The sequence below is a fragment of the Temnothorax longispinosus genome, chromosome 6 (assembly GCF_030848805.1).
Source record: "Temnothorax longispinosus isolate EJ_2023e chromosome 6, Tlon_JGU_v1, whole genome shotgun sequence".
Lineage (NCBI taxonomy): Eukaryota > Metazoa > Arthropoda > Insecta > Hymenoptera > Formicidae > Temnothorax > Temnothorax longispinosus.
Genome location: NC_092363.1, coordinates 12,438,530 through 12,466,371, shown reverse-complemented (window position 1 = coordinate 12,466,371; position 27,842 = coordinate 12,438,530). Strand labels below are relative to the sequence as shown.

General features: G+C 40.9%; 2 protein-coding genes, 1 long non-coding RNA gene and 1 pseudogene across 3 annotated transcripts; 1 reads left to right on the top strand and 3 right to left on the bottom strand.

The window, feature by feature from the left end:
- Window positions 1–3,945: 3,945 nt before the first annotated feature.
- LOC139814827 (uncharacterized) lies at window positions 3,946–5,245 on the bottom strand. Its single transcript, XM_071781322.1, has one exon. The coding sequence runs from the start codon at window positions 5,140–5,142 to the stop codon at window positions 3,946–3,948; it is 1,197 nt and encodes a 398-aa protein (XP_071637423.1). The 5' UTR covers window positions 5,143–5,245.
- A 5,202-nt stretch (window positions 5,246–10,447) lies between these two features.
- Window positions 10,448–13,283, top strand: LOC139815156 (uncharacterized). Its single transcript, XR_011732677.1, has 7 exons — window positions 10,448–10,644; window positions 10,747–10,873; window positions 10,944–11,035; window positions 11,729–11,936; window positions 12,003–12,176; window positions 12,254–12,351; window positions 12,883–13,283. It is a non-coding gene; the product is annotated as an uncharacterized lncRNA (long non-coding RNA).
- Window positions 13,284–13,451: 168 nt separating this feature from the next.
- Window positions 13,452–14,439, bottom strand: LOC139815411 (uncharacterized; annotated as a pseudogene).
- A 7,284-nt stretch (window positions 14,440–21,723) lies between these two features.
- On the bottom strand, window positions 21,724–23,935 carry LOC139815155 (uncharacterized). Its single transcript, XM_071781825.1, has 3 exons — window positions 23,758–23,935; window positions 22,982–23,551; window positions 21,724–22,907 (listed from the first exon to the last, which is right to left on the bottom strand). Exons 2-3 carry the CDS (start codon window positions 23,353–23,355, stop codon window positions 22,595–22,597), a joined length of 687 nt encoding a protein of 228 aa, XP_071637926.1. The 5' UTR covers window positions 23,356–23,551; window positions 23,758–23,935; the 3' UTR covers window positions 21,724–22,594.
- Window positions 23,936–27,842: the final 3,907 nt, after the last annotated feature.

The window sequence follows — 27,842 nt, the reverse complement described above, 5'->3', positions numbered from 1 at the left end:
TTCAAGCTGCTCCTGTATGTGTTTTGCGTCGTCGGCATCCATAGTGCCGAACAGCGTTTTGCTGATTGTGCCGATCGCGTATATTAAACCTCGTTTATTATTATTTGTTTTATATCAGTAATCGCGTTAATAGTTGCGTTAATTTTTTGTTATCTTTCTCTATCGTATGAAGAATGTTTTTGCACGTCTGCTGCGTGTCCTTTGCGATTATCGTTTCGCATACTTCTTCGGCTTGCTGTAGAAATTCCTGAAGTTGGTGATATCGGTTTCCTAGGGCTGCTACGTCGATTTTAATCGCTAGTTTCCATGTAGCTTCTACCTGTTGCAATTGTCCGGTTCTCTCAAAGTATATTCCCGGCTCGCTGCTGAATTGTCGTATCTCGTACGATGGTGCTGTCTCAGGTTTCGCTTTTTTCGCGAAGTGCTGGACGACGATCAGCGTCCTGTAAGAAAGGACTCATGTTACCTTTCTTCGAATTTTTACCTTGGCTTGATAATGCCTTCTCCTCGCGTTTTTTCTCTCCTCGCGCGTTTAGTTGCTCTTGAGACGTAGTCCAGAGTACTTTAATCAATTTTATTAAAATGCGGTGCATTCAGTGTAACCTGTATTTCGCGCCGGCGTCTTGCGACGCTTGCATGCGTACCTATTGGTTAAGGGCGGCGCGAGCGGGTGCCGTCAGTGCATCTACCGATAGTGCGTGTGCGGGGCCCTCCTCGTCTCGCTCGCCCCCTCCCTCCTACTTGGAGGCGGCTTTAACACCCCCGGGCACATGGGTGCTCATCCACCCCCTGGAGATCACGGTGAATGTGGCCACCGGACGCCGTGTGGTGCGCCGTGTTTGATGTTCGGTAAGTACTTATTATCTTATTTTCCTTAGTTTTTACTATCGCCTACTTTCTATCGCCTACTTTCTATTGCTTACTTTCTATTGCTTGTTTTTGTTCTTTTGCGCTGCCTTTATTGCTCTATGAAGGGCTTTATCCTGTTTACTGCACTCGCGTCGTTTTCCGTCCCTTTTTGATCGTATAATTTACGTCTGAGTGTTTTTCAATTACTTCGTACGGCCCTATCCACGGGGATTCTAATTTTTTCGATCTCCCTCTACGCACCGTTTCGTCGTGCAAGAGAACTTTGTCTCCCACTCGGAAATTGATTTCTTTTGTCTTCTTGTCGTACGTCTCCTTGGCCTTAGATTTTTCGTTTCGCAAATGTTCCTTTGCAACTCGTTGTGTCGCTCTTAATTTTTCTTTTAGCTCTTGCGCGTAATCGTCATACGTATACGTTGGTTTCGGTGGTTGCGACAGTGCCGTCGGTAGTGTCGCTCGGTGCCCGTATACTAATTCAAAGGGTGTAAACCCGGTCGCCGTGTGTGGCGTCGTGTTATACGCGAACATTGCGTATGGCGTCCATTCGTCCCAGTCTGTCTGGTCCGCGTTAATATAATGTCGCAAGTATTCGGCTAATGTTCTTTCCAATGCTCCATTACTCTCGGGATGGTAGGCCGTTGTTTGAATTTTTTCTATCTTCAATAATTTACACGTGCTTTTAAATATCTCGCTAACGAAATTCGTTCCTCTATCCGTCAGTATTTTGTCGGGGATACCGTATTCAAAGATAATCTTTGTGACAAATTATTTCGCGATTGTATTCGCTTCTTGATTAGGTACGGGTATCGCCTTACTGAATTTTGATAAATTATCCTGAAACGTGAGGATATATTTATTTCCGTTTTCGGTCACCGTCAGTGGTTTTACTATATCTAGAGCGCATTTTTCGAACGGTTTGTCCGCGGTGTCTGTTATTTCTAAGGGTGCTTTATTTTTTCGCGATAACTTGTTCTTCTGACATAGTTCGCATTTATTAATGTAATCTTCGACGTCTCGAGTTAATCCTCTCCAATTATGCGTCAACCTTATTCGGTTTATGGTGCGTTCCACACCCTGATGTCCTCCTACAAGTGCATCATGGTATTCGTATAATATACGTTGCTTCTCTTCTTCTGTGTATTTTCTTTCGCTCTCCTCTTCGTTATTCTCTTCCTTCTCTATCTTGTTGATATCTGTTGGCACATGTCGACTCAGCGCATCCGCGTTTCTATTCTCTTGACCGGCCTTGTGTACGATAGTGTAATCGTATTCCTCTAATTTCAATCTCCATCGGATTAATCGTGATCCGGGGTCCTTTACGCTAAATAGCCAAACCAATGATTTATGGTCTGTCACTATGGTAAATTTTGTTCCATAAACGTATGGTCGGAAGTGTTTCACCGCCCATACTATCGCTAGTAATTCTTTCTCGGTAATGTTATAATTTTGCTCGGCTTTAGATAGTACTCTGCTCGCATACGCCACGGGTTGATCTTGACCTATCTTTCCTTGTGAGTATGGCTCCTATTGCGTAATCTGACGCGTCGGTCGTTACTACAAATTCTTGGGAGAAGTCCGGGTATTTTAATACCGGTGCTGTGGTTAGTTTTTCTTTAAGTATTTCAAATGCGTTTTGCTGTTCTGCGTTTCACTCGAATTTGATATCTTTTCTGGTCATTTTTGTGAGTGGCTTGGCGATTGCTGAAAAATCTTTAATAAATCTTCGATAATATCCGGCTAATCCTACGAAAGCCTGGATGTCCTTTACCTTTGTTGGTCTCGGGAAGCTTTTTACTGCTTCTAATTTTGAAGGGTCTGGCGAGATTCCGTTTTCTGTTATTACATGTCCGAGATACGTCACTTCTTTCCGAAAGAATTTGCATTTATCGGGCTGTAATTTCAAATTATAGTTTCTCAGTTTTTTTAGCACTTCAATTAATCTCTTATTGTGCTCTTGTAAACTTGCTCCGTATACTATTATATCGTCTAGATAGACTAAGCATTGTAATCCTACTAGTCCTGCTAAAACGGCTATTATTGCTCGTTGAAATGTCGCTGGGGCATTTTTCAGTCCAAAAGGCATTCGATTATACTCGTAATGTCCGTATTGTGTCGAGAACGCTGTTTTTTCTTTATCTTCTTCTTCCATCGGGATTTGATGATATCCCGAGGCGAGGTCTAGCGTGGTAAAATATTTTGCTTTTCCCAGTTGGTCTAGGATATCGGTTATGTTTGGCAATGGGAAGGAATCTCCCTCCGTTAGGTCGTTCACAAACCGAAAATCTATTACCACTCTCAGTTTTAATTTTCCTGACGCGTCTCTTTTCTTCGGTACTACTAGCAACGGCGCATTCCACGGGCTCGTGCTAGGTCTAATAATTCCGTTTTTCAACATCTCTTTCACTTGTTTATTCACTTCTTCCTTGTGCTTTTCTGGCAAACGGTACGGTCGGACGTTGACCGGTACGCTGCCCGCCTTCGTGGTAATCTTATGCGCGACGATATCAGTGCATGTCAGTGGTTCTCCTTCCACATGCAATACATCGCTGTAATCTCTGCAAATTTCCATAATGGTTTTCTTTTCTTCTTCGTTTAAGTGTTGCGTGCGTATCAATTTTTTGACTTTCTCGCTACGCGGCATTGTTTCTTCTGCTTTGTTTACTTGGTTTATTTCTATCTCTTTTGCTTCTTCTTGCTCTAACTCCTTTAATGTTACTTGCGGCATTAGCATTTCGACTGTCTTTTCCGTGGTATTTAGTATGCTTGCCGGACATAGAAAGTTTTCTGGCATCACTAGGCAATTTCCTATGAACACTCCTGGCATTGTCTCTTCTGCCTGTATTATTCCTAGTGAATTTTTATCGGTCGCGACTTGTACTATTGTCTCGCTTCGCGGTTTCAAAACCATTTTCTTATACGGGTATAATTTTAATGTGCTATTCCCTATGCGTATTGAGCTCGACTCGTAACTTTATGACGCTCGATGTTTCTTTATAAAATCTACGCCTAGTATTCCGTCGTATTCAATCGGAAAATCATCCTTGACGACATATATCGTGTGCTTGATCTTTCTATCTTTCAAGTCAATAGTTGCTGTAAATTTTCCAATCGTATGGGCTTGTTGGCTTTATGACCTGTTATTCCTGTAAGGGCCATTTTATCCTCTTCTATCATTGTTTCGCCTTTCAAATGTTTTACTTTTATTATTGATACGGCCGCTCCGGTATCGAACAGTAAATTTATTTTTTCGCGCTTCGCTTCTCGCATGGGCAGAGTGATTAGGTCCAGCCCTGCATGCTTTCGCGGCTTGTTCGTCATATGTGACACTTGATACTCTAACGCCGGTCGGCGCTGCTTTGTGTCCTCTTTGTCTTCCTCATCGCTATTCGCGGCTGAATTACTGTCTTTTTTTCTCGGGCCATTCGTTTTCGGGTGAAAATTTTTATTTTGTCCTTGCGGATTATTAAGTTTGTTGTGATTCGTCCTTTCTTTATTTGGTCGACCATTTAACAGCCAACATTCTTCGCGCATGTGTCCTGCCTTCTTGCAATAATTGCAGACTTTATCTATCGCGTTTACGCGGGGTGTCCTATCGGGTTTCGGTAAGGAGAAACGGTTCGCATATCTATTGGTACGACATTCCCTTCCGAGGTGCCCGTATTTTCCGCATTTTTGGCATTGTAATATCGATCGGTTATCGCGCGGTTGCGGCGAGTACGCATAATTATTTTTGGGACGCGGCGGAATTCCACTCGGCCCGTTTACTTTTTCTTCGGCGCTCGCTCCGGCAATCGCTTCTTGCAATGTTGCGAAATGCTGAGCTCGGACAAGTAACTTGATCTCGTCTCTCAATCCTAATTGGAAATTCTGTAATGCCTGTTGTTGAATCGTTTCTAATATAGTTCGCTTGCTTTCTATGGTGTGATTTCTTCCCTCTATCATGGAGTCGTATAGCTCCATTGCTAGCTTATCGGCTCTTAATCCGAATGCTCTTGCATTTTCTCCGGGTTTTTGCTTGAGTGTATTAAACTCTAGTTGTAAGTGTGTTGTGCTTTTGCGGCTCAAATAGCAAACTTCTAATTCCTTCTTTAGTTGTGCGAAATCTCTTATCTCTCGCGTTTGAAAGTCTATCATCGCTCTTTCTTTCAGCTTTGTGCATAGCACTGCTTCTAATAGCGTTCCTTCTTCCATAGGATTTATGTTTTTTATTGCATATGACGCGGCGCTTAAGAATTCTTGTAATTTACTCGAGGCTCCGTTGAACTCGGGTATCATGTCTCGTGCCTCTTTTAAACGTAGATATCCGATTGCGCGCTCCGCTTGTTTCCGAATATCGTATGACGTTCTTCCGTACGTTACTTCGAACGGGAGGTTACTTGGCTCGCGTCTCGCGTGAAATTCGCGGCGTTCAGGATTCGTCGTTTCTAGTTGATTTACGCGATTTTGTAAGTTGCGGATTCCGTTTAATATCTCGTCGAGATGGAATCTCTATCGTCCCGCGGCGGCGGTCCGGCCCGTGCGGGTATCCGGTTACGGTGATTCGCCGGGGTGTCTCTTTGTGATAGCACTCGACTTAAGACGGTTTATTTCTTCGTCTATTTCCTCTGAGGTTATCGGCGCGTTGTCATTTACGTTATTCGCGTCGTGGTTGCTATTTGTTGCTTCCGCCATCTCGATTACGTTCACGTGTCTCGGGGCAGAATAATACTCTTGCGGGTCAAATATGCTGCTATCATACGAGGTCAATGAGAACTCTCGTCTGTGTTCGCCTACTGGTCGTACTGTCCGCGTCTTCGGATTGTGCGTGCGCGTGTGAGGGGTGGATTCTATTTTCGTCGGGGCAGTTATTTTGTCCTATTACTCTCGCGTCTAAAATTATAACGGAATCGTCGAATTGGGATTCGCGTTCGATTACGCTGTTCGGGTGTAATTCCGGTTCTGATTCGCTTTCGCTTGAGTAGTACGCGTCTAAATTTCTACGCACGGTTTCGCGATTATCGCTTACGACTTTTTCGGTCGTTTGCACGGAGCTTAACGGTCTATTTCTACGCGCTCGTCGTGACGTCTCGCTATGGAGCCACGATTGGTTTAGTTCCGCAGGTGGATTTTCGTTTTCCGACATCTACGGTAATTGCGCTTTACATAATTTGCTTAGTCGACTTACATTACGGTCGCTAGTCGCATGTTGCTGGTCGGTGCTTGTGCCGCTTTATCTGTCGGTGAGCCTCCGTTGAGGTAGGTCGGTGCCTTCTCGGGTTACGCTGCTCACTTGTCCCTCGTCGGCCGCTACCGTGTTGTCCGTTGCTTTTGAATCTGGCTGCCGTGTCTCCGTTGAGGATGTTGCACTGCCTCACTGATTCACTTATTTTTCTGTTTCAGCTGCCGTTCCCGTCTTCCTGCCACTGGATCCCTCACGCTGCCATAAATGCCATTTGTTGTGCCCTCTTTTTACGGCGGGACACTCGAGATCATTTTATCCACGGAGGAGGCGGGATGGATTAACAACACTTTTTAATAAACGATAACTTTAATTCAGCCACTCTGAGTTACAATGATTATTCGCGTGAAACGCCCGTCGCTTCGAGACTCCAATTGCCCTCTCGTATCCTGTTGTCGCTTCCTTTTGAATCCTCGTCCTGTCCTTCGATATTGCTGAGTTGCTCGATCGTATGTGGGCCGATCGCGCAACTCATGTCTTGCTGATTAGGCGTTGCGTAATTCTTTCGGGCTTTCGCGGTCGCGTTTCCTATTATTATTCTCTTTGTCTTTCTTAGTTTATATTTTATTATTATATTAATTGGGGCCGCAACAGATATAATAATAATTTTGTTCAGGTATATATGTATACATATATATACCTATATATATTCTCTCTTTGAAATTGTCGCAGTATTAAAAGATTTCACATATTTTTTTTAAATAGATACCACTTGTTATTTAAGTTTTTTTTAGGTAGATATTACTTGGATTGATTAAAGTAACAATTTTGTAATATAATAATTTTGTTAAGAAAAATTAAAGCTACTACCACCTAGGTTAGAATAGATTTTATTTATTTTTTAATTTAATAGATTATACTTGTTATTTAAGTTTTTTAAAGGTAGATATCACTTGGATTGAATAAAGTAACAATTTTGTAATATAATAATTTTGTTAAGATAACTTATATACACAACTATATACAACAATTTTAGAATAATGAAATAAATAATACTTTATACGATAATTACTATATACAATAATATAACTTTATAGAATAATTATTATATACAACAATTTTAGAATAATTAATGAAATAACTAATACTTTATACAATAATTACTATATACAATAATATAACTGTATAGAATATTTACATTAGATACATTTTTTTATATTTATTCAGAATATGTATTTTAAAATATTTTTATCATCTCACAAAAGAAATAAAATAAATATAAAACCGTATATCCACTCCTATATTTACTCTGTCCTTTTTTCTACTCTCGATTCCATAAATTCTTCCCATTTTTCTTAGCTCTCGGATCTCTAATTGGCTCGAATGAATTCTGGGAAGATTCTTGAATGGTCGACTCGGGTTAAGCACTGCCGAAAGTGTCAGGCGGGGCATAGCCCAGAAGATCACGATTGTCGGCTCAATTGGATTAGGAGTGCAAAAGCAATGGAGTCAGATATAGCAGTAAAAATTATTGCAAAAAATAAAGATCTCGAGGAGAATAACGTCAAATTGGGCACACTTATTGGTAATGATGATAGTTCCACAATTGCTGCAGTCCGTCGTGAATGCAGCCATCCGGTAGCCAAGTGGTCTGATTTAAATCACGCTACGAAGAAGTTGAGCAAAACTTTGTGGTTACAAAAACTTCCAAGAGAAGTGATAGAATACCTAAAATACTGCTTTGGATGTGCTTTGAAAAAAGAACATAGGCGATGTAAAGGCTACAGAAAAAGCCTTAAAAAACATTATACTCCATGCGTTTGATGAGCACGAAAACTGTGGCGCGTGGTGCAGGTATAAAGAGGATCCTGAGAATTACAAGCATAATGGGCTACCGGGAGACAAAGGACTCACTGGACATACCACAAGAGCAGCACTTACATCCATTTTTGATGCATTTTGGAAAAATGTAGATAAACTCGCCCCATGTGGGTCTAGTCAACCGAACGAAGCTTTCAATTCGAGTGTGGCAGCTAAAAACCCAAAATCTCACCACTACGCAGTCTGTCTACGCTGGTTCTAAATCGTTCGACTTTCGTGTTGCTGCTACAGTCTGCGAGAAGAATATCGGCACAAAATATGTCGTCGATTTGAACCAAAAACTCGGGCTGTCTACAGGTAAAATAACCGAAGCTTTTCCGAAGAAGAAAGATTACTATCAAGCTAAGAAAAAAGAACGAGCACAAAGGCCGGAAATCAAGAGACGACGTCTCTTTCGGCAAAAGCAGCGGTCCAGTAAAAAAAGTAGCGCCGAGAGAAAGGAAGGAATAACATACTTGACTGCATGAGTGTGGACTTGATGGAATAGCGGATCTCATCGATAGCCCTATCGCAGGAAAAGCTGCACCTGCCGACTGTCCTATAGTTTACTTCGATCTCGAAACGACGGGACTTTCTTTACAATACGCGGAAATTTGCCAAATTGAAATATCAAGATCAAGAATTTAATGCGTACATGGTGCCGTTGAGAGCCATTTTGAAATCGCCTGCTGAGGTAACTGGCTTGTCAGTCTGCGACGGAGAAATGTTTCTCAATGGACAGAAGGTTGAGACAATTCCATTTCATGCTGCTCTTCAGAACTTTCTGCAGTTTCTCAGTAACATAAGCAAGGAAATTACTTTGGTTGCCCAACGGGTTCAAGTTTGATTCTCGTTTTCTTATCAGAGATATTCGTGCGAACAATCTGTGGGACGACTTTATATCCATCGTGTACGGTTTCGCGGATACTCTTGGCATTTTAAAAGCCAAATTGCCTGCCAGAACTGCTGTAAAGCTAAAATTTAATCAAGTTGATCTGGCACGTGATTTATTGGGCGAGAATGTCGTGCATGACGCTCACAATGCGTTGAACGACGTAAAAATTCTCCAGAAAATCGTTGATAAAGCTAAAGTTACACGTAAAGAATTGTTGGACAGCTCGAAATCTGTGACCGCCTTGGTGCAGATAAGTCAAAGGTCTGCTTTGAAAAATGTTAATAAATTCACGTTGGATTGTATGAAGGGTTCTATTTCTGTAAGCATGATTGGAAAAATGGCAGAAGCAGGTATAACGCTTGATTATTTGCAACGTGCCTACGAAAAAAGGAGCGATAAAGGTGCGATTTCACGATGACGCTCGACGCTGGATTCGAGCGTCAAATCTGGTCACGTGATAGATTTTTTAATTTCCGCGTCGAGTAAAAAAGCTAAACTGTGTTTAGCTTTGACGCTCGACGCTCAAAGGGGGTTTTTTCGTGGCGTCCGCGCCTGAGGACTAGTAGGTGCCTTCAATCCAGTGGTTAGGTTATATTTCGCGTCCCTCTAAATTTTTAAACAAATACTACGTTTACGCGAGCATTACTTCTGTAGTAACTTGCAATAATTTACTCGTTTACGCGGAAGAAATTATGGTAAACATCCCGTTTAGGGGACCCACCTCCGATGGCTTTGACCTTCACATATGTTGTCAAGGTCACCCTTCTGAGTGACCTTCAGAAGGTTTTAGTCGGGGGTCGCTTTTTATTAAAAAGTTATTAACAAAAAAAAGTTTGGCGACCTCACCGATTTCAATGACCTTGATATATGTTGTCAAGGTCATGACCCCGAGTGACCTTCAGAAGGTTTTAGCCGTTGCTCGTTATTCGTTAAACAGTTATTAACAAAAAAAGTTTGGAAAATACGTAGGTTAGATGACGCGCTTTACAAGTATTTAACTGTTTAAGTTGCGTCACTAATCTACATAGGTTAGATGACGCGCTTTAACAGTATTTAATTGTTTAAAGCGCGTCAACTAACCCATGCGTAAACCATTTCGGGGCTACCGCACCTCCCCCGAAAGCAGGGGGGTGTGGGTGAACCTCGGTTCGCGTAAAAAGTGTATGCGTGAACTATTTCGGGGCTACCGCACCTCCCCCGAAAGCAGGGAGGGGTGGGTGAACCTCGGTTTGCGTGGAAAGTGTATGCGTGAACTTTTCATGCGTGGAAAGTTAATATGCGAGATGCCACATGGGTTAGATGACGCGCTTTAAAAGTATTCAACTGTTTAAAGCGCGTCATCTAACCCATGTAAGTATTCTCTGCTTTAACAAAAAGACTTCAATTTATCAACAATTTACTGCTTTAAATGTTGTGTTTTGGTAAAGCAGCGTCTTTCTCGCGAAATAAAGTATTCTCTGCTTTAAAGAAAAACGTAATATTAGTCGTTTATACCTCTCAGTACTTAAAATAACTGCTATATTTTCGAAACTTTTTTTGTTTATAACTTTTTAATTAAAAGCGACCCCCGACTAAAACCTTCTGAAGGTCACTCAGGAGGGTGACCTTGACAACATATGTGAAGGTCAAGGCCATCGGAGGTGGGTCCCCTAAACAGGATGTTTACCGAAATTATTGTAAGTTACTACAAAATCCCGTTTAAGTACGCGAAGGAAAATCCTGTTTACGTGAAGGAATTATCGTATTACTACAGAAGTAACGCTCGCGTAAACGTAATAAAAGGCCTGTTTGTTACGCAGTCACATTGATTTCGGTATTATTTTAAATATCTATTATAATAAAGAGCAAGATGGATTTCCAAGAGGTAAATATAAAAATTATAATGGTATTAATCTAACCTCCAAATATGTTTTTTTTTACAGAAAAAATAAAATAATTAATGACATTTTTTTTTACATATATTTAGCAAATTCGTGTTGTGTATACTTGTGGTTTGTGCAAAGAAATTTGCGAGAAGATTCCAGGTCATCCCTGTCTAGAGGGTTACACCAGGCTTTACATTGACCAGAATCACTTCTTTTACCCCATGCTAGGTATGTGATGTATAATTGTTTTTATTTTAAAGTTAATTAGGCAAATGAATAACAAAAATTAATTTTACAGATGATGGAAAAGTATCGTCAGGCGGAGTATGATGCCAGGCAACAAAGAGGAAATCGTTATGGATAATCAGGAGAATTTAAGTCCGAATATCCGTAAGTAAACAACATGTCACGAATTTTAGAATATAATTTTGCTAAAACTTTTGGCTGTGTCCGCTTATATATTAAAGGTATATTTTCGTACTAACATTTTATTATTTAATACTGAATCGTCAAAATTTATATTTTTATATTTTATGCACAAAGTGAACTGTGATTAAGAACTTATTAAGAAATTCGTAGTTTATCATGTTGACACAGTCTGACACACACGGTTTCTAAAATCAAATGACGATAATATTTATGGATTAGAATAGATACATGAACATACAATGCCCAAATGAGAGATCTGCCGTTCAAGCACGAGGGATGTAAGTCGAGATGTAAGCTTGCGGGATAGACAAGCCGAGCCGATTCATTACCTCGGTTTCCGATTATCAATGGGCTCTAATTTAACCGGGCTAACTGCCTAATTAACTTTCTGCCCCGTGCAATGTATCGCGCGAGTAAAAACGGTCCCAGTCAGGATCGTACGAGGGGAGAGTGGTTTCCACTTACCCTGCCTGTCTGTCTTATCCCGTCTCATTGCAGAGATCACTGTCCTGGCAAAATCCCCTTAAATTTAGTCAATATTTACGGACTTTATATTCGGACATTAATATATAGTTATTCGTGCGGTTGCCGCACAACCAGACACTTTGAAAATTTTTTGAGAATGACAAATCCTTGTAATTCGTCATTTTGCAGCTGAACCGGTCAGACTCTCCAAAAAAATCGACTGGAGTACCCATCGCGAAAACTGCCCAAAACAAAAAACTGACCGATGTAGAAGTGGAACTTCTCATCCTGGAAGTGCAGAAACGGACTCTTTTATGGGATATCTTATCACCGTTGGAGAAAAGAAATCGAGAGACTGTACGGCGTCTCTGGAATGAAGTCTCCGTAGAACTGAATGGTGAGGAATAATATGTCTCTACATAAATGATTTGAGCCTCGTCTTGATTGTAATTTACCGTTATAGGCAAACTAGATAGAGCAGAAGCTCAAAAAAAAAATTTAAAAGCTTGCGAGACACATTTCGAAAATTTGTTCAAACTGAGCAGCATGCCAGCGGTTCCGCAAGACCTGACATCAAGGAGAAGTGGAAATATTACGACACGATGGAATTTCTGCGCGATTCTTGCCTGTTACGACCGTAATACTTCTTTCTTTAAATCTTATTAGTGTTGGTTTTATAATAATAATAATAAATTATTACAATTTTTTTGGTAGAACCCACACAAATGTGAGTCAGGATTTGCAAGAAGAAGCTGATCATACAACTACACCAAATGATGACGACAGAGATGACATTAGCACCATAATATCAAGTATGGGAAATTCATAGATATTTCAATATAAAAATCGTGCAAATTAGAAACTTGCACGTTGCATCATTATTTTATTTCGATCATAAAAAACCTCTCTGAGCAAGAGAATCTTTCAATTTTTGTTTCCTCCTGGAGGAAGCTTCGAGAACGAAATTGATTTGAACTGATGAGAAAGCAATGGCAAGTTTTTAATTTGCACGCTTTTTTTATAAAGTTTGCGTGAAAAATAAGTTTTTTACAAATCTCAATCCCCTGAAAATCTAAATTTTCTTAGCAATTTTATATATACATATTTTTTATGATGCTGTATTAGCGTACAAAAATGTAGCCAGCTATCACAGAACTTTCCAACGTAAAAACACATTTTCTGAAAACTCGAACCTCCTTAAAATGTTTCATCAATTTTCTTAAGGTCAAATACCAATATCCTTCTATTTCTTTCTTTTTCTTAGAGTAAACAGATGAATAATAATAATAATAATAATAATAATAGCAATAGTGATAATAATGGCAATGATGATTATGTTACAGCTTCAGCAGACTCACATAATAGAAGATCTCGCAGAAACACAGTCACAGATAAAGAATCTGCAAGCGCAATGAATAGAATCGCAGATGCCTTGTCTAGAGAGGAGTCAAATGTCGTTTTACCAGCGCCCCCTCCATCGGATGAAGTTGACGCCATGTTGCATGCAGCAGGACTTCAATTGCGTCGACTACCGTACGCGAGACGGATGGAAACACTTTTGGACATCGTACAAATGGTTCACACTCGAGTGATGAATAAGAAAACGCAATAAAACGAATACCGAGGAAATGCAATAAAAACATTATATTTTTGTTTAAAATATAGTTTATACATTACATATAAAAATGTAATAGTTTAATATATTAATATGACATTAAAGCGTGCAATACAAGTGCCAAATTCAGTTGTGATTTTTATTTAATCCTTTACCTATAATGAAACTGCAACGGGTGCTTCAAATTTCTTTACAGCAGAATATTTACATAACCGAACAGAGAGCGTATTAAAAATAAAGTATTAATCCTACTTAAAATGTACTAAGCTATTCCATTATCGCTCAAATTAAAGGGTTTTAGTTACGATTATATTGCCAGGATACAGCTCCTTCTCCATTGAAAAAATTAGAAAATTCTTCCCTAATAGCTATGGCAGATCGGCTACTGTTATGGTTACCGTAAATACTAACATCTTGGAGTGCCGAATCCCCTACTTCTTGTCTCCAAGATGCAGGAATTAAATCGTTAGAACCATATTGATCACCCGTATTTGGTGAAATATATTCATTTGTATCGTCACGCTTTCGAAGCCAATTATGGAGACATATGATGGCCTTAATCATGTTGATTGTGTTATCAACAGTAGCATTGATGGGTCTTTTAAAAATTATCCACTGACTGACCAATATTCCGAAGGCATTTTCAGTAGTTCTTCGAGCACGGCTGAGACAATAGTTAAAAATACTTCGATCTTGGCTAAGACCTCCTCTGCCAGGATACGGCCGAAGTAATCACTTAGTTGAAATGCTTCGTCACCGACAAGAACATACGGCAAAGGCATTCCATCGTCTGTCAGCCGTTCTGGTTTCGGAAAATTTATTTGTCTCTCGTTGAATTTTTGGCCCATTATGGAATCTCTAAAAATTCCGCCATCACTGCGACGGCCATAGGCACCTATTTCGACTAACGTGAATATATATTTGGCATCACAGATTCCCAACAATACAATGCTGTGAGCATTTTTGCAATTGAAATATGCGGAGCCAGCATTGTCAGGACCACGGTCGTATACACAGGTCTGGCAACTCCGGTGGTGGGGGGTGACTCACTTATTGAAGCTAGTCGGGCTACTAGATCGCAACGACAGCGGCGGCCAGACAATGAATTACAAAACGCGCCAAATTTAAGTACGGTTATAACGAGACAAATAAAGAACGCGATGCTGACTAGCGGGCAATAAATTCGTTGTACATGCAGGCGAGCACGATAAATATGATCGAGTCTTATTATACCGTGATTTTAAGTAACGTTTAGTCGAGTGTCTTTAGCTACGGCATGAGACATTTTGATGATATTGGTGTTTGATTCTGGATGAATCATTCACCAATGAATTATTGTTTCGAAGCGGTCAGGAATGAGGAAGTCTGAGGCGAGTGAATCGAATGAGTCGAAGCTCTGGTAAAAGTGAGCTTTATTTCTTTAATATATATACATGATGACTTAGTGCATCAGCGCGTGAATTGTGGATAGGGCTTTGTCTTTAGATTTGTATTGTGCCGGCGCACAGGGGCGCCGGGCTTCTCAAAAAATACGGTGGTCTAGAGCGAGAGCCGGTGATTGGCTGCTCGCTTAGCCACTATGAGTGTTTCGCGGTTGTTATTCGCGTCTACTGATTTTCCCGGAGTCGGGGGAGTTCGATCCAGGGGCAACTCCGGGATTTCAAGGGAGGGCAGGGCCGGTGCGGTCTTCGTCTCCCTGCTCCTTTTCTTCTTCTTTTTGCGTTCCTTGGTCTGGGTGCCCACAGACCTCCAGGAATTCGGAGGTAGGGGCCTTTCTACCCTCGGATCGCCAGGCACTAGTGTCAGCCCTGGTGGGCGTGTGATTTGCCTGTGCGACTCGGGGATCGTCACCCTTATTAATGGCCACCACAGCTCTGGTGGAGGTGCCGGTCCGGCAGCGGTTGGTCGTCGTGGTGGCGAGGGCCTCCTGGCTCTTCTCCTTGGTCGTGGTCGTCGGCGGCCTCTGCTAGAGCGGGCAGAGTTGCCCTGTGCTACTACCACCATGGACCGAACTTGTCCGGTTCGGCGGGTGGAAGGGGTAGACTCTCCCTGCTCAATAGCAGGCGCAAGTCGGTGACACGTCGTTCCGAGGAACGGTGCGAGGATTCCGCTCGCTCCAGGTTGGAGCGGAATATGCAAGGTTCGTCTCAATCACGGTCGCTACAGCCGGTATATTTAACGCCCAGTATATTGTAGCCTCAACGTGAGAGAAGAGAACGTACTCGTCCTGGGCAGGCTCGCCCTTATGTATCTTTCTTGCCGAATTTTAATTGCGAGTAACGACAGCCGCCCCGCGGCGACAGGTGTTACTCGCGCTAGCGGCGCGGTGGGGTGGTGCCACGTGCGCCCGGCCGGGCGGGCCTGAGCGCGCGGGACGGGTTGCCGCACTCGCAGGCGCGCCGTTCTGAGGACGGATCCGAACAATCATTGATACAATTTTAACATTATTCACTCATGAATAATGTATAAATTGTATCAGATTTGAAAAAAAAACACACATTTCAGTTTTACATGGTAAAGAAAAAAGTACAATATAACATTATTATATATAAAGCAGTTTATTCATTCGTCAATTTTGACAGCTTTTTTTTTACAACAAATTTTTTGCTTAATTTTAAGTTTTGTCGATGAGCGGGTTGCCTCATCCTTAACCGAATGTAATAAACCAATGCGAAGGATAGTATGTCAGAAGCGTGATCTTTGCACGAAAACGTAAAATCATACGTTGTAATAACGTCATCATATGTTAACTCAAAAACATCCACATGATATGCATATTTTGCGAAGCATGTTTCTACGTGACGGATGAGATTAAAAAATCTAAGATTGGCGTGAATCAAGCCACCACGAGTTTTTATATCAATCAGTTTCGTTGACGCGTTTGGTACTGAAGCTCGACTGCAGGAATCAATTTTCACAGCTTTTATACAGGTGTCGCACGAGTTATAAATTTTTAGGACCTGCTTGCACAGATATCCTAAAATTAAAATCGAATGGTTTCAGCAAATTGTTCAAAAGCTTGGAATGGCAACTTGAGAGCAAAAAACATGTACAACTACCATAGCAGAGAGTAGAGAGTTTGCCATCACTACTTTTAGGCCCGATTGCTCAGTGTAGATTAACTTTAAACTCGGTTTAACTTACTTTTATCCTTTTCTAGTTCTAAGAATTGGAAAAAGATAAAAATCAAATTAAACCAAGTTTAAAGTTAATTTACATTGGTGCAATCAGACCTTAAGTTAATGTATGATTAAGGTGATTTGATACAAGTCCGTTAGTAACGCGACTGTAGTTAAATTTTCGTACAGTTAATTTTCATAATACTTTTATAATTTTTCATAATAATTCCCACTTGGGGAAAAAAGCCAAAGAACGATAATTAATCCGTCACATAATTAATCCGTTAATTGTCCCAAAGAACCGTGCCGAAATTTGGAATAGGAAAATGCAGGTATATTTCTTGTCCCCGTCAGATCACCTTAAATAAAGCATGGAAGCGTAACTACTACATACGACTATATACGATACTATATACTATTGCGCACTCATAGCTAAGACAGTACAATAATAAATGTTAATGCGTTTGAAAGTTACCAAAGGGTTAGTTACGTGTGAAGCAGCGTACAGAAAATTAGTTAAAAAAAGAAACCTGTAACATAATATATGATACAGTCAAGAGTGGGAGAAAGGACGTCATCAGGATCAGGGGTATATTCAATTATGTCGTCGGCCTCCCAATTTTCATACTCCAAACTTGCATCTAACTTTTCTTTTATTTGTCGACGATATTTCGCAAATTTTGCCTCGTTGTTCTCCCCGTATATAGTTTTTAGTTCAGCCAGAGATACCAACATTTGCGGTGTCTGGGGCGTTTTGTCGGAAATGGTACAGTTACCGTATTTCGGTGGCTTTATTACGCTATATATTGACAGCAATTTGTAGAGCTGCAGGAACGTAGGACAGTTGGGATGATCGTTGCAGCCTGCAGCTTGCCGTATGGTACCGAAAAATTTCTGAAACAGGTAAACAACACATACATAGAGAACCTTTCTAGAGCATTAACATTTCGGTGAGTTTTCATCTATTTTTACACGGTAAGTATTGTTTCTTTGCAGATCAACTGTTTCCTCCAAGTTGTCTTGATTAATTTTCCCCGTGAGCACATACTGGAAATCAAAGTTATACGTAAGGTAACGACACATATCCAGTGTAGATGTAATAGAAACTCTCCATCCTTCGGCCGTTTTTGTCGTTAAAAATTCGTCTTGCAATATATCGCCTTCCTTTGCAGCTAATTCCCAGCTGTTCAACCATTCTAATGAATCTTCCAACACCTGTAAATAACAATAATCAAAATGTCTGGGTAACCAACATATTGATGATCGTGAGACATTGTCTCGCATGATAATCGTCCTATGACATTGTGCATTTCTTAACTCCGCAATAATCTGAATTCTTAAGTATTGACATTACTTACCTTAAAGTCTTTAGATAACGGGGTAAGTCCTTCGTTGGGAGATTTACGATTTAGTGCGTCAAACAGATTATTTATGCGCAGATTATTGCAAAACGCAATTGTTTCTTCGCACCCATGAAGCTCTTCGCATTTTTGTGATAAATAAAACGCCAAGCCATCGGCCATGGAGTTACTAAAAATCTGCAATTGAAAAAAAATAACGTTAGCAGTGACGAATAAGTATTAACAAAAAGTAGCGTTAAAAAAAATTAAGTAAATAAATGATTACTTGAGTCGCGAGTCGAACCCGCATTTTTGCAGTATTGTCAAGGTGGACGTGTCTCTTAGTTATTTTCGGGCATGCTCTAGCATTTGCCGGAAACTGACTATCGAGCTCAAGCAAAGCTTCAAAGAACTTCCATTGGATGTAGCCATCCTTTGAATTGATCTGCGAAACAGTTAATTATATAAGACTTCAGTTTTTTAACATTTATTTTAGGTTCTTTGTAGTAATAATTCTTATCAGAACTTACTCGCAATCGTTTCTTATTATAAAGCCGGTTCCGAGAAGTCTTCATTAGATGTGGCACATCAGAAAATACGAATACTTTACGTTCGCTGTCCAATGGGTGGCTAAACCATGTTTTTGTGTTTTCGATGGAGCCCATGATGCCCAATAACGATCACATCTTTTTATTCGTTGATGCACCGTCAGCAATGACCCCGTGAATTTTAGCTCCGCTCTCTTCGAGATACACGATGGCTTTTATCACTAACATGGCGAGTTGCTCCCCTTTTACAGGATTTTTTGATACGAAAACTGCAATAGGCTGGATATGCTTGTCGGCAACAGGTTGGAATATGAAAACCAGACCGTGCGTCGCCTGGTCTTCGATGTCCGTCGATTGTGGCCCGTCATCGCCGAAGTCTGTTAATCCAACGTAAGTGAGATTCTTCGCGCACACTCTGATAGATCTTCTCAAATTAATCTCGTCCAAAAGAAGCACACCGTGGCGCTGCAGAAGGGTTTTACGTTCAAAATGTTTCTGAAGAAGTTTCGAGAAGTCCTTGTCGAAACCGCATTTCACGTTAATCAACGAGAAATAACTGCGGATCGTACGAGCGCACGGTAGCGGGACAACATTATTCTTCCTTAAAAATTCGTAACAGCTCGGTGAGCGGATGTGCATGAACACACATAGCATGATCCACTCCTCCGTGTACCTACGACCCTTAACGTCTTTCTTTGTGGCAGCTGCGATTATTTCTTTGAGAGCAGTTCTTTGAGCCACTGGAATGTTCAATTCTGAGCACTTTTCCTGTAAATCTTTATTGGACATTCTCGCTAATTCCTCTTTTTTATCTTCTAACGATCGCAGTAGCAATTTAACTCGTGCCTTAGCTCGGTTTATTTTACGCCTTTCATTATTATATTTTTTCCGCATTGCCATCACTTTATGTTTCTCGACTGGGTTTGAAGTGCTCCGAATGCGAAGCAGCGTTTTGCGCTTATTAAACCTTACTTCCTTTTGTAACTGCAGTTTTCTTAGATAACTGCAATTATCACACCTCTTCTTTTTTGTGATTAGAGAACATTTTTTGTGGTGCCATTGTTCAACGGGATCTTGAAACACATAGTTAACTTGTAAATGGTGAATATCAACGGAGCCTATGCCACTGCATACTTTCATCATTTGGAATTTTTGTAATATTTTGGGCAGTAGTCTTATTTCATCCAAGCTTCGAACGACATTCGCTTGTTCCGTGTCGAAGGGACGTCCGAAAACGTAGTAATTCAGTACTTTATCAGGTTGGAGGACTATACACTTTAGCTGTATTATTGGATGATCTTTATTATTGTCCTTGGTTATCGTTCCGCCATACGTAAACAAGAGACTGTTGCCGCTTTCTTTCAATATCTTTGTTACACTCCACGATGCAGGTACTTCAGCTAAATAGTTTGGCTGGTAATAGCCCACGTTTTCACAAATACCTGTAATAACATATTAACTAACTTTTATCAATAATTACTGGACGTCGCTGAAATGAAAAACGCTCGTGTGCATGTGTTGTGTATGTGTGACTTGGACATCGAGATTTGAAACATTTTGTCAATTTCGTCATGATTATTGCCCCAACGGTCGTACATTAAAATAATAATCTGCGAATGCGATCTTATATTTGTCTATGTAATTGCGGTTTCGATTGCAAATTCAGAGATTGCACTATTGACTATTGTACTATTGGTTATGCACCGGCAATATTAGATTGTCTCGCATATCGTTAATATCGCCCGCGTTATTACGTTTCTCGTTTATGATATATATACATATATATACCTACGTATACCGTAAATCTACAAATTGTAGTATCGAGACTATCGAGTAAATTTATAAATAATTTTTTCAACAACTTCATCCTCGAAATCGATGCATGGCCTTTTTGTTGTAACTTCGTCTGAGGCTAAATCGATTCGTGGCCTTTTTGTTGTAACTCCGTCTAAGGCTAAATCGATTCGTGGCCTTTTTGTTGTAACTTCGTCTGAGGCTAAATCGATTCGTGGTCTTCTTGTTGTAACTTCGTCTGAGGCTAAATCGATTCGTGGTTTTCTTGTTGTAACTTCGTCTGAGGCTAAATCGATTCGTGGCCTTTTTGTTGTAATTTTGTCTGAGGCTAAATCGATTCGTGGTCTTCTTGTTGTAACTTCGTCTGAGGCTAAATCAATTCGTGGTCTTCTTGTTGTAACTTCGTCTGAGGCTAAATCAATTCGTGGTCTTCTTGTTGTAACTTCGTCTGAGGCTAAATCGATTCGTGGCCTTTTTGTTGTAACTTCGTCTGAGGCTAAATCGATTCGTGGCCTTTTTGTTGTAACTTCATCTGAGGCTAAATATTATCCAACATTAGCAATGTTTAAAATCCAAAGATAATATACACTACACAGTAAGTGTGTACGTAAGTGTGTACAATACATACTTCCTATAATGGACTGATGACTTTCCGTAGTGTGAACCAGTTCAGGTACCAGTTCGACCTTGTTATAGATGGAATATGTATTGTTATCAAATATTGTTGGTACAGCGAAACTGTGTAGACGAGGACGCTGAAATGGAACCTGACAGAAAAAAGAAATATGCAACAAAGGAAATATAAAAAGAACATACATGAAATAAAAATGGAAATAAAGGACAATAAGCTAGTTTTCGTATATTACCCAGCAAACAAAAAAAGATTGAAAAGAATTAAAACGGGATTGCCAGGAATTCAATTAAGGACTTTCCGAATTCCATTCTGTCCAAAAAAGGGATTGAAATAGTTTCAATATCATGGAATTCCTTATTTTGAAAAGAATTTGTCTTTTTTGAATCCCATCCAATTCCGACACAAAAATATTATACCACTGAATGCCAGGTTAGAGATTGGAAAGTTTCGTGATAAATTCCATTGAATACCATTGATTCCGTTAACGAAATGAATACCATTGAATGCCAAACTAGGAATTAAAATTTTCCGTATTGAATTCCATTGAATTCCGTCTATTCTGACAATAAAATGAATACCATTGAATGCCAGGATAGGGATTGAAAAGTGTCCGTGTTGAACTCTGTGGCGGTATGCGCCACCAATAGTACACGCCCGCGCGGTATCTGCATTACCGGCAGTTCGCGTCGACACCGCTAGGCGTCACATCGCCGGGGCATCTTCTCGAGTTCAAAGTTTCGTCTCGACCGCTATGTAAAGGGACCCCCTACGGTGCCTGACAGATCTTACAAATCTCATTTTCGGGCTAATTGCCCGTCGGCAGTAGTGCGTGTAATGCCCTTAGGCATACACAAAAGCTCACCGACGAACAACGGCGCTTGGTCGCCCAACGGAGGCGCGAGACGTTTCCTAAACCATCTAATGCCATGCAATTCCATAACCTTTACGGATTCCATAGGATTGGATGGAATTGAAAATTTCTTTTTTGGATTCCATGGGATTGGACCATCTCATTTCGAATCCCATCTAATTTCATCTAATTCCGCCAAAAAAGGGATTCAAAGGTATTAAAAAATTTTAATATCTTTTAATCCTTTTGCGTTTGCTGGGTAAAGAAAACTTGGTGATAAAACTTACGTTAGCAATAATCTTTCCATTTGCATCATGTTTGATGTAGTTCCTGATAATATAATGTGGTTCGAAATGCTTCTCGCAAATAGAGTACGTTTCTTTAAATGCCACTACACCAGGAATAGCGGCTTCCCATTTTTTTCTCATTTCTATATTTCTCGGCACTTTAAACAGAGACAATTTCTCTTTCTGGCTTTTGTAACCCGATTTACATTTCGGTACTGCGCACGTTATAACTATTTTGCACTACTTTACTCGCACTAATTGTAACTAAAGGTTAAAATTTCACTCTACGCCGCGAACAAACGTCGCAGATATCGCGGTATCCACTGGGTGTATCCGAGCAATGATCGACCGCAGAATCGTAGATCACGCGAAGGTCAGGAGGGTTACGAGCAAGGCGAAGGAAAGGTCGGTGATGATGCAAATGCCGAGGGAGACGGCTAGCCACAGCAGCAATAGCGTCGTTATAGGTTACGTCGTCATTATGACGGTTATTACTGTGAAGGACGGCGTTCCGGGCCCAATTCAGCGTAGGAAGGAGATAATGCTGGCAAAGGTGGTGAGCAAGTGGTTGAGAAACTGTTGGATAAACGACGTAGGCACTCAGATTAGATTTTTCAAAATTATTAGCTCAGCGGCTATACACGTGACACGACCGTTCACTGAACCACTGAACATATAATGATATAACGGCGGCCACGGTCGTGGTACGACCGTGATGGCGGCTGTATACTAGATAGTAGCGACACGTGGTGGCGATATCATAAATTAAAAAACCTGCTTCAATAAGTGTGCTACCCCCACCACTAAAATTCGGCCCGAATTGCCAGACCTGTGTATACGACCGTGGTCAGGACACTACAAAAAAATATTATTCACTGATGCAATTTATCATTATGTGAGGAGGTAACTCGGGATGATTAAACTGTTTAATATTTCTACATACCTCAATTAATATATGTTTCCCGTCAATAGCACCTATACAATGATTGAACTGCCATTGATTTTTAAATTCTTGAGCAATGTTCAACCAGTCTGTTGTTTTCAATGGAAACGGCAGTACTTCTTTGCTGAGACAATTCCAAAGGGCTTCGCATGTTTCCCCAATAATGAGACTTGCTGTAGTAAACCCAACAAGATACGGGTAAGCAGTCGAAGTCATGCAGTCACCTGTTGCCAAGTATCTGCATATAATTCATTAGTTTTAACAATGTAGACAATCGAAAATAATGAATTAAAATTGCTATAAGAAACTAACCTCAATGTCATAGCCAATCGTGCTGCAACAGGTACAGGATTTCTTATTCCGCTCTCTTTAGAAATAAGAGGCCCAACCAAACCAAGCAGTTCCTCGAATTGACTTGTTGTCATACGTATATATTTTTTGAACATGTCTTTGTCCAAAGAAAGTGTGGGAAATATGGCTTCGTAAAAGCCATGAATCTGTCGCAGTAGAAATAACGGACGAACCCAAAAACTTTTCTTTTTATAAGGCCTCTTTTTCTTCTTTCTCATTTCATTAATGATAAGAGCTGCCGCAACTCTTTTTTGCTTTAATTTCTTTTTGTTTTCTCTGTCAATAATTCTCTGGCACTCAGCAATCCATGCCTCATATTTGTATGCACTAAACATTGGAATGATTATTATAATTTTAATTATTTATCCGCTCCGGCTCCTTCTAAAGACGTCACTGTAGCTCCCAAAGCGAATGTCTTTTCTAGCTTGACAAATCCTTTCGCAGCGTATGTATCTCAAGCGGTATTAAGTCCATGCCTTTGTTACCAACGCCACGTACTTGATCAGCTAGAGTCACTTCCAAATCTTCCAACTAAAAAAATCACATTTATATACAAATTAATAAATAACGTTATTTTTGTGAATAATAATTTCATTGATATAATAAATATTTATAAACAAGCGTATTTTTCTCTTATAAGATTTAAGAAACTATATTAATTTTGTATTAATGCATTGCTCGCAGAAGTATTTATATGAAAGTCACTTTTTGATATATCATTAAAACTGATCTTTTACCATATATTCGTCGTGGTATCCTTGTTCCGCGTCTGGTATTCCCGTCGTTGGATCGCAATCCCTTGCCATAAATCGTAACGTTGTAGGAATGGTAACGACACTCGTTTGCAGATCTTCCGGATATTTCAATACTGTGTAGGTGGTTCCTGGTTCATTGTAAGGTAATCGCGGACATACTACGCACACAATGGAGTAACTGAAATAAACGACTCATTACAACATCTGTCATAAAAAATACCAGGAGGTAACATATATATAAATGCGTCGATAGTATATTTACCGTATAGGAGGTTCAACGGCCACTACCACATCTTCGAGAAGTTGATCGGAGAGCGTGTTCACACAATCAAACTGCAAAATGAGAAATTTATACATGTATTTATCGAGATATTTTATATTGCAATAATATATAATTTAAAGAAATATAATACCTGCTTCAGAGTATTCATAGTTTTTCAGAGACGAACGCCTGATCCTCTTCCTCGTCGTGGAAGCGCACCGGTTCTGGTTTCACGACTTCGACGTCGATGTGTGGAGACAAATGTTTCGGTAGCCGTACGGTTCCTCGATCAGGGAATAATGTTCGCTCTCGGCCGCTATGAATAACGCGTTAACGTTAACGGGATCCTGCCGGCGGTCCAGGACGACCCTCTGGACGATGATCGTCTTCGGTTGGGTGACGACGTTCTCGGTTTCCTCGACGGCTTCGTCGTCGGTGCTGCTCGAGCAGATCCTCAGCGCCAGCTCGCTCTCTATCAATTGTTATCAATTCCTGCAGGCTCTTGTCGTCGCTCTCGAGCTCGTTACGCGTATTGTTTGTGAGTACAAGAGCGTCGCCGTCGCACAAGAGATACTCGCGGTTATGTTCGATGAATAAACTTACAAAAAGATGGCGACCGCTAACAACCACTAACCGCAATACTCATAGACTCCGCAGACGCTCAAACAAGCATGGATGCTGGTTATTTGACGCTATTGCCCCCTCCACAAATAGAGCGTAAAATGTAGTCACGTGACCAGATTTGACGCTCGAATCCAGCGTCGAGCGTCATCGTGAAATCGCACCTTAAGGGTATAGAACTTCTGCTGGGCGAAGATATTGGAATACGCCCAAGGGTAACAAAGAATAAGAAAGTTCTCCAGAATGTCATCGCAGAGGTGATAAATTTAATAGAAAATACGCAAATTAGCTCGTGATTTTTCATTTAGAAGATGTTATCATCAATGCGTCCCACATCTATGCAGATATTTTGATTAAAAAAATGATTATTTTTTCCTTTATATATATTATATACGTAATTGATAATAAGTATAATGCACTTATGATAAATAGAATAAACGATGCATGTGAAAATTATTTGGACATCCAATAACTTCATTATATTGAAATTTGTATTTATTTAGTATTGCGTCACGCACTTGTGCAAATATTTTGATTTAAAAAATAATTTTTTCCTAACGCGAGCGTGAAATGAGCCGCTTTTCGCGCTTGTTTTGAGTGAGCAAAACGATCCATTTCTCCACTAGTTGAAAAATGGAGCCATTTCTCAACTAATGGAGAAATGAAATTGTAAAACAAGCGCGAAAAGCGGCCTGTTTTACGCTCTTGTTAGGAAAAATAGTATGAACAACTCGTGGGAAGAGTGGTCGAGTCCAAATGAGTGTGATGGTCGCACGAGCGAAGCGCGTGCGACCAACTTCACACTCATTCAGAATCGACCACTTTTCCCACTAGTTGTACAATATACTATTTTTCCTTTATATATAAACTGAGCAACAAAATTATCGCAACAAAAATTTACGTCAAAAATTTGCCCAACTTCAAATAAGCATAACTCCGCGAAAAAATTGTCATATCTGAAAGATTTTTTTTTTCATTTTAAAGGGTGAAGTCTGTATTTTAAGGAACCATTGTTAGATTTTGAATTTAGCCTTTCTCCCTCCCGCTGTTCTTCCAAAAGTAAGGACGTGTTACGTCTCCAAAAAATTGCATATTTTGACACATTCTACGGAGTAGAATGAATTTTTTTCGTAACTATCATGGCAACCATCGTAAAATATGGACTTTTCTCTGCAAATTAAAAAAAAATTAAGTCTGTACGATTTTTTTCGCCGAGTTATGGCTTATCAAAGTTACCTATGCATTTTTGTGCATTCAATCACCGCCAACATTAGTATTGTTTAAATTTGACCAACAACCTCCCCGTAGTGTTCATCGGGTAATACTAATGTTGGCGGTGATTGAATGCACAAAAATGCATAGGTAACTTTGTACTAATACTACAACTTACATTTAGCGAATATAATTAACATTATAAATTAGCGATATTTATTTTATTTAAATTTGACCAAACAGAAATTTCAACCAATAATGAAATGTGCGCCTTTAAAAAAAATACATATTGTGTGGGGTTGTAGGTTAGGATTAGGTTAAGGTGCGTCGTTCCCACAAATAACGAAACGTTCAATTGGGTATGATCTCGCTAGGTTTATTCATGCTCTCTGTACAAAATAAATATATCTTCTATATGAATGTGTAGATGGTCGTGTGTGTTGGTGTAAGTTATCTTTGTGTAGTGTAATATATGTATCACTATTCTTTAAACAATTGTTTGATAACTGATTTTTTCTTCTCGCAAATAATATCTCGCGGGACCACCAGGTTCCGTCCGGGAGTCCTAGGCTTGCCTTTCGGAGTGGACGGAACGGGACTCAGTCGGATCTGATGAGATCGTGGTCGTGTAGGCGTCTTAAAAATGTGGTCTGTTTGGGTTGCCACAGAGTTCTCCAGATCAATAGGATGAAGAGGGCGTCGGACACGTGGACCTCGTGGTGGAACGTCGATCGGATAGAGTTTCCACGGTAGGAAGGTTTCTATCCTGGAGATTGGTATAGAGTCCCTCGCCTGGATCTCAGGAGCTGGTATGTCCTTGGGAGCCGGAACAGAGATGGGTACGAGCTTTCAAGGTAAGAAGGTTTCTACCTTGGAGGTTAGGATCGGATCCCGCGTCGTAGCCTCAGGAACAGGAGCTGGTGTATGGCTCGGTAGGACTGGAGTCGGACTTGGAATGGATGATAATCTGATTTCCACCGATTTTAGTGTTGCTGGGTCAGTATGACCCCACTTGGCAATCGGGGTGAATCTCCACTTCGTCTTGGACTTGTTCTGCTGGATACGTTTCCCAGGAGGTAGAGTTTCTACCTTGGTGATCAGGATGCGATCCTTCGTCTTGGTCACAGGAACAGGAGTCGGGTTCACAGGAACAGGAGTCGGATTCACAGGAACAGGAGTCGGAGCCGAGGCCGTAGTCAAAGGAGGCAGCGTCTTGATCTCAGGAGCAGGAGCCGTGGTAGGAGAAGGCAGCGCCTTGGTCTCCACCGGATATGGAGTCGCCCGACGGGCTGGGTCGCGACGACCCCGGAAACCTTTCCGCGGCAGGGTGTCGGTTGACTCTTTACCGTAGTTATCGCCCTGCCAAGCAGGTATTTACGAAGGCCCAGAGTAGAGCAACACTTCGTACCAAAAGAGAATTATGTCAGGGGGGTAGGTGCTACCCGGCAGGTAGCACGCCCTGACTGACGTTCTCGAAGATCGCTGGGGAGGCCCCGCTGAGCTGCCCTTTATATAGGGATCGATGTCGAACCTTACTTACGAGAGAGATACGCCGCGCAGCGGTGCGCGCCGAACTATCCCGCCGATCGATACTCATGCCGCGCGCCGATCGATATTATGCTACTATCCGTGCTGCGCGCCGCGCGTTTCCCGTCATACTATTCGTGTAGCTTATGTACGGTCGCGCGCACGTGGCGGACAGCTGACCGCCACATTGTATTGTATTCTATTTATTGCCTCTCCCCGTAGAGTTTACAAAGCGTTTTTTTTTATGAGGAACGTACCCAAACGTCTTACAATTACCTAACATTCAAACATTCAAAAGTGACATATGAAACAACACCAGGTCCCCGTGGACATCTTCCTCTTCTTCTTCTTCCGCTTCTGCACCGGCCCCGCCCTTGATCCTTCGTCCCTTCCATCTCGTCTCCTCCTTATTTGGCCCAGTCCCTCTTTCCTCCATCCTTCTTAT

What these genes read in the sequence shown, in the direction of transcription:
- LOC139814827 (XM_071781322.1), bottom strand. Translation starts at nt 5,142, where the DNA reads ATGATACCCGAGTTCAACGGAGCCTCGAGTAAATTACAAGAATTCTTA.
- LOC139815155 (XM_071781825.1), bottom strand. Translation starts at nt 23,355, where the DNA reads ATGTTTAGTGCATACAAATATGAGGCATGGATTGCTGAGTGCCAGAGA. An exon ending in CGATTGGCTATGACATTGAG is followed by an intron (nt 22,908 to 22,981) that starts GTTAGTTTCTTA and finishes AATTATATGCAG; the next exon opens with ATACTTGGCAACAGGTGACT.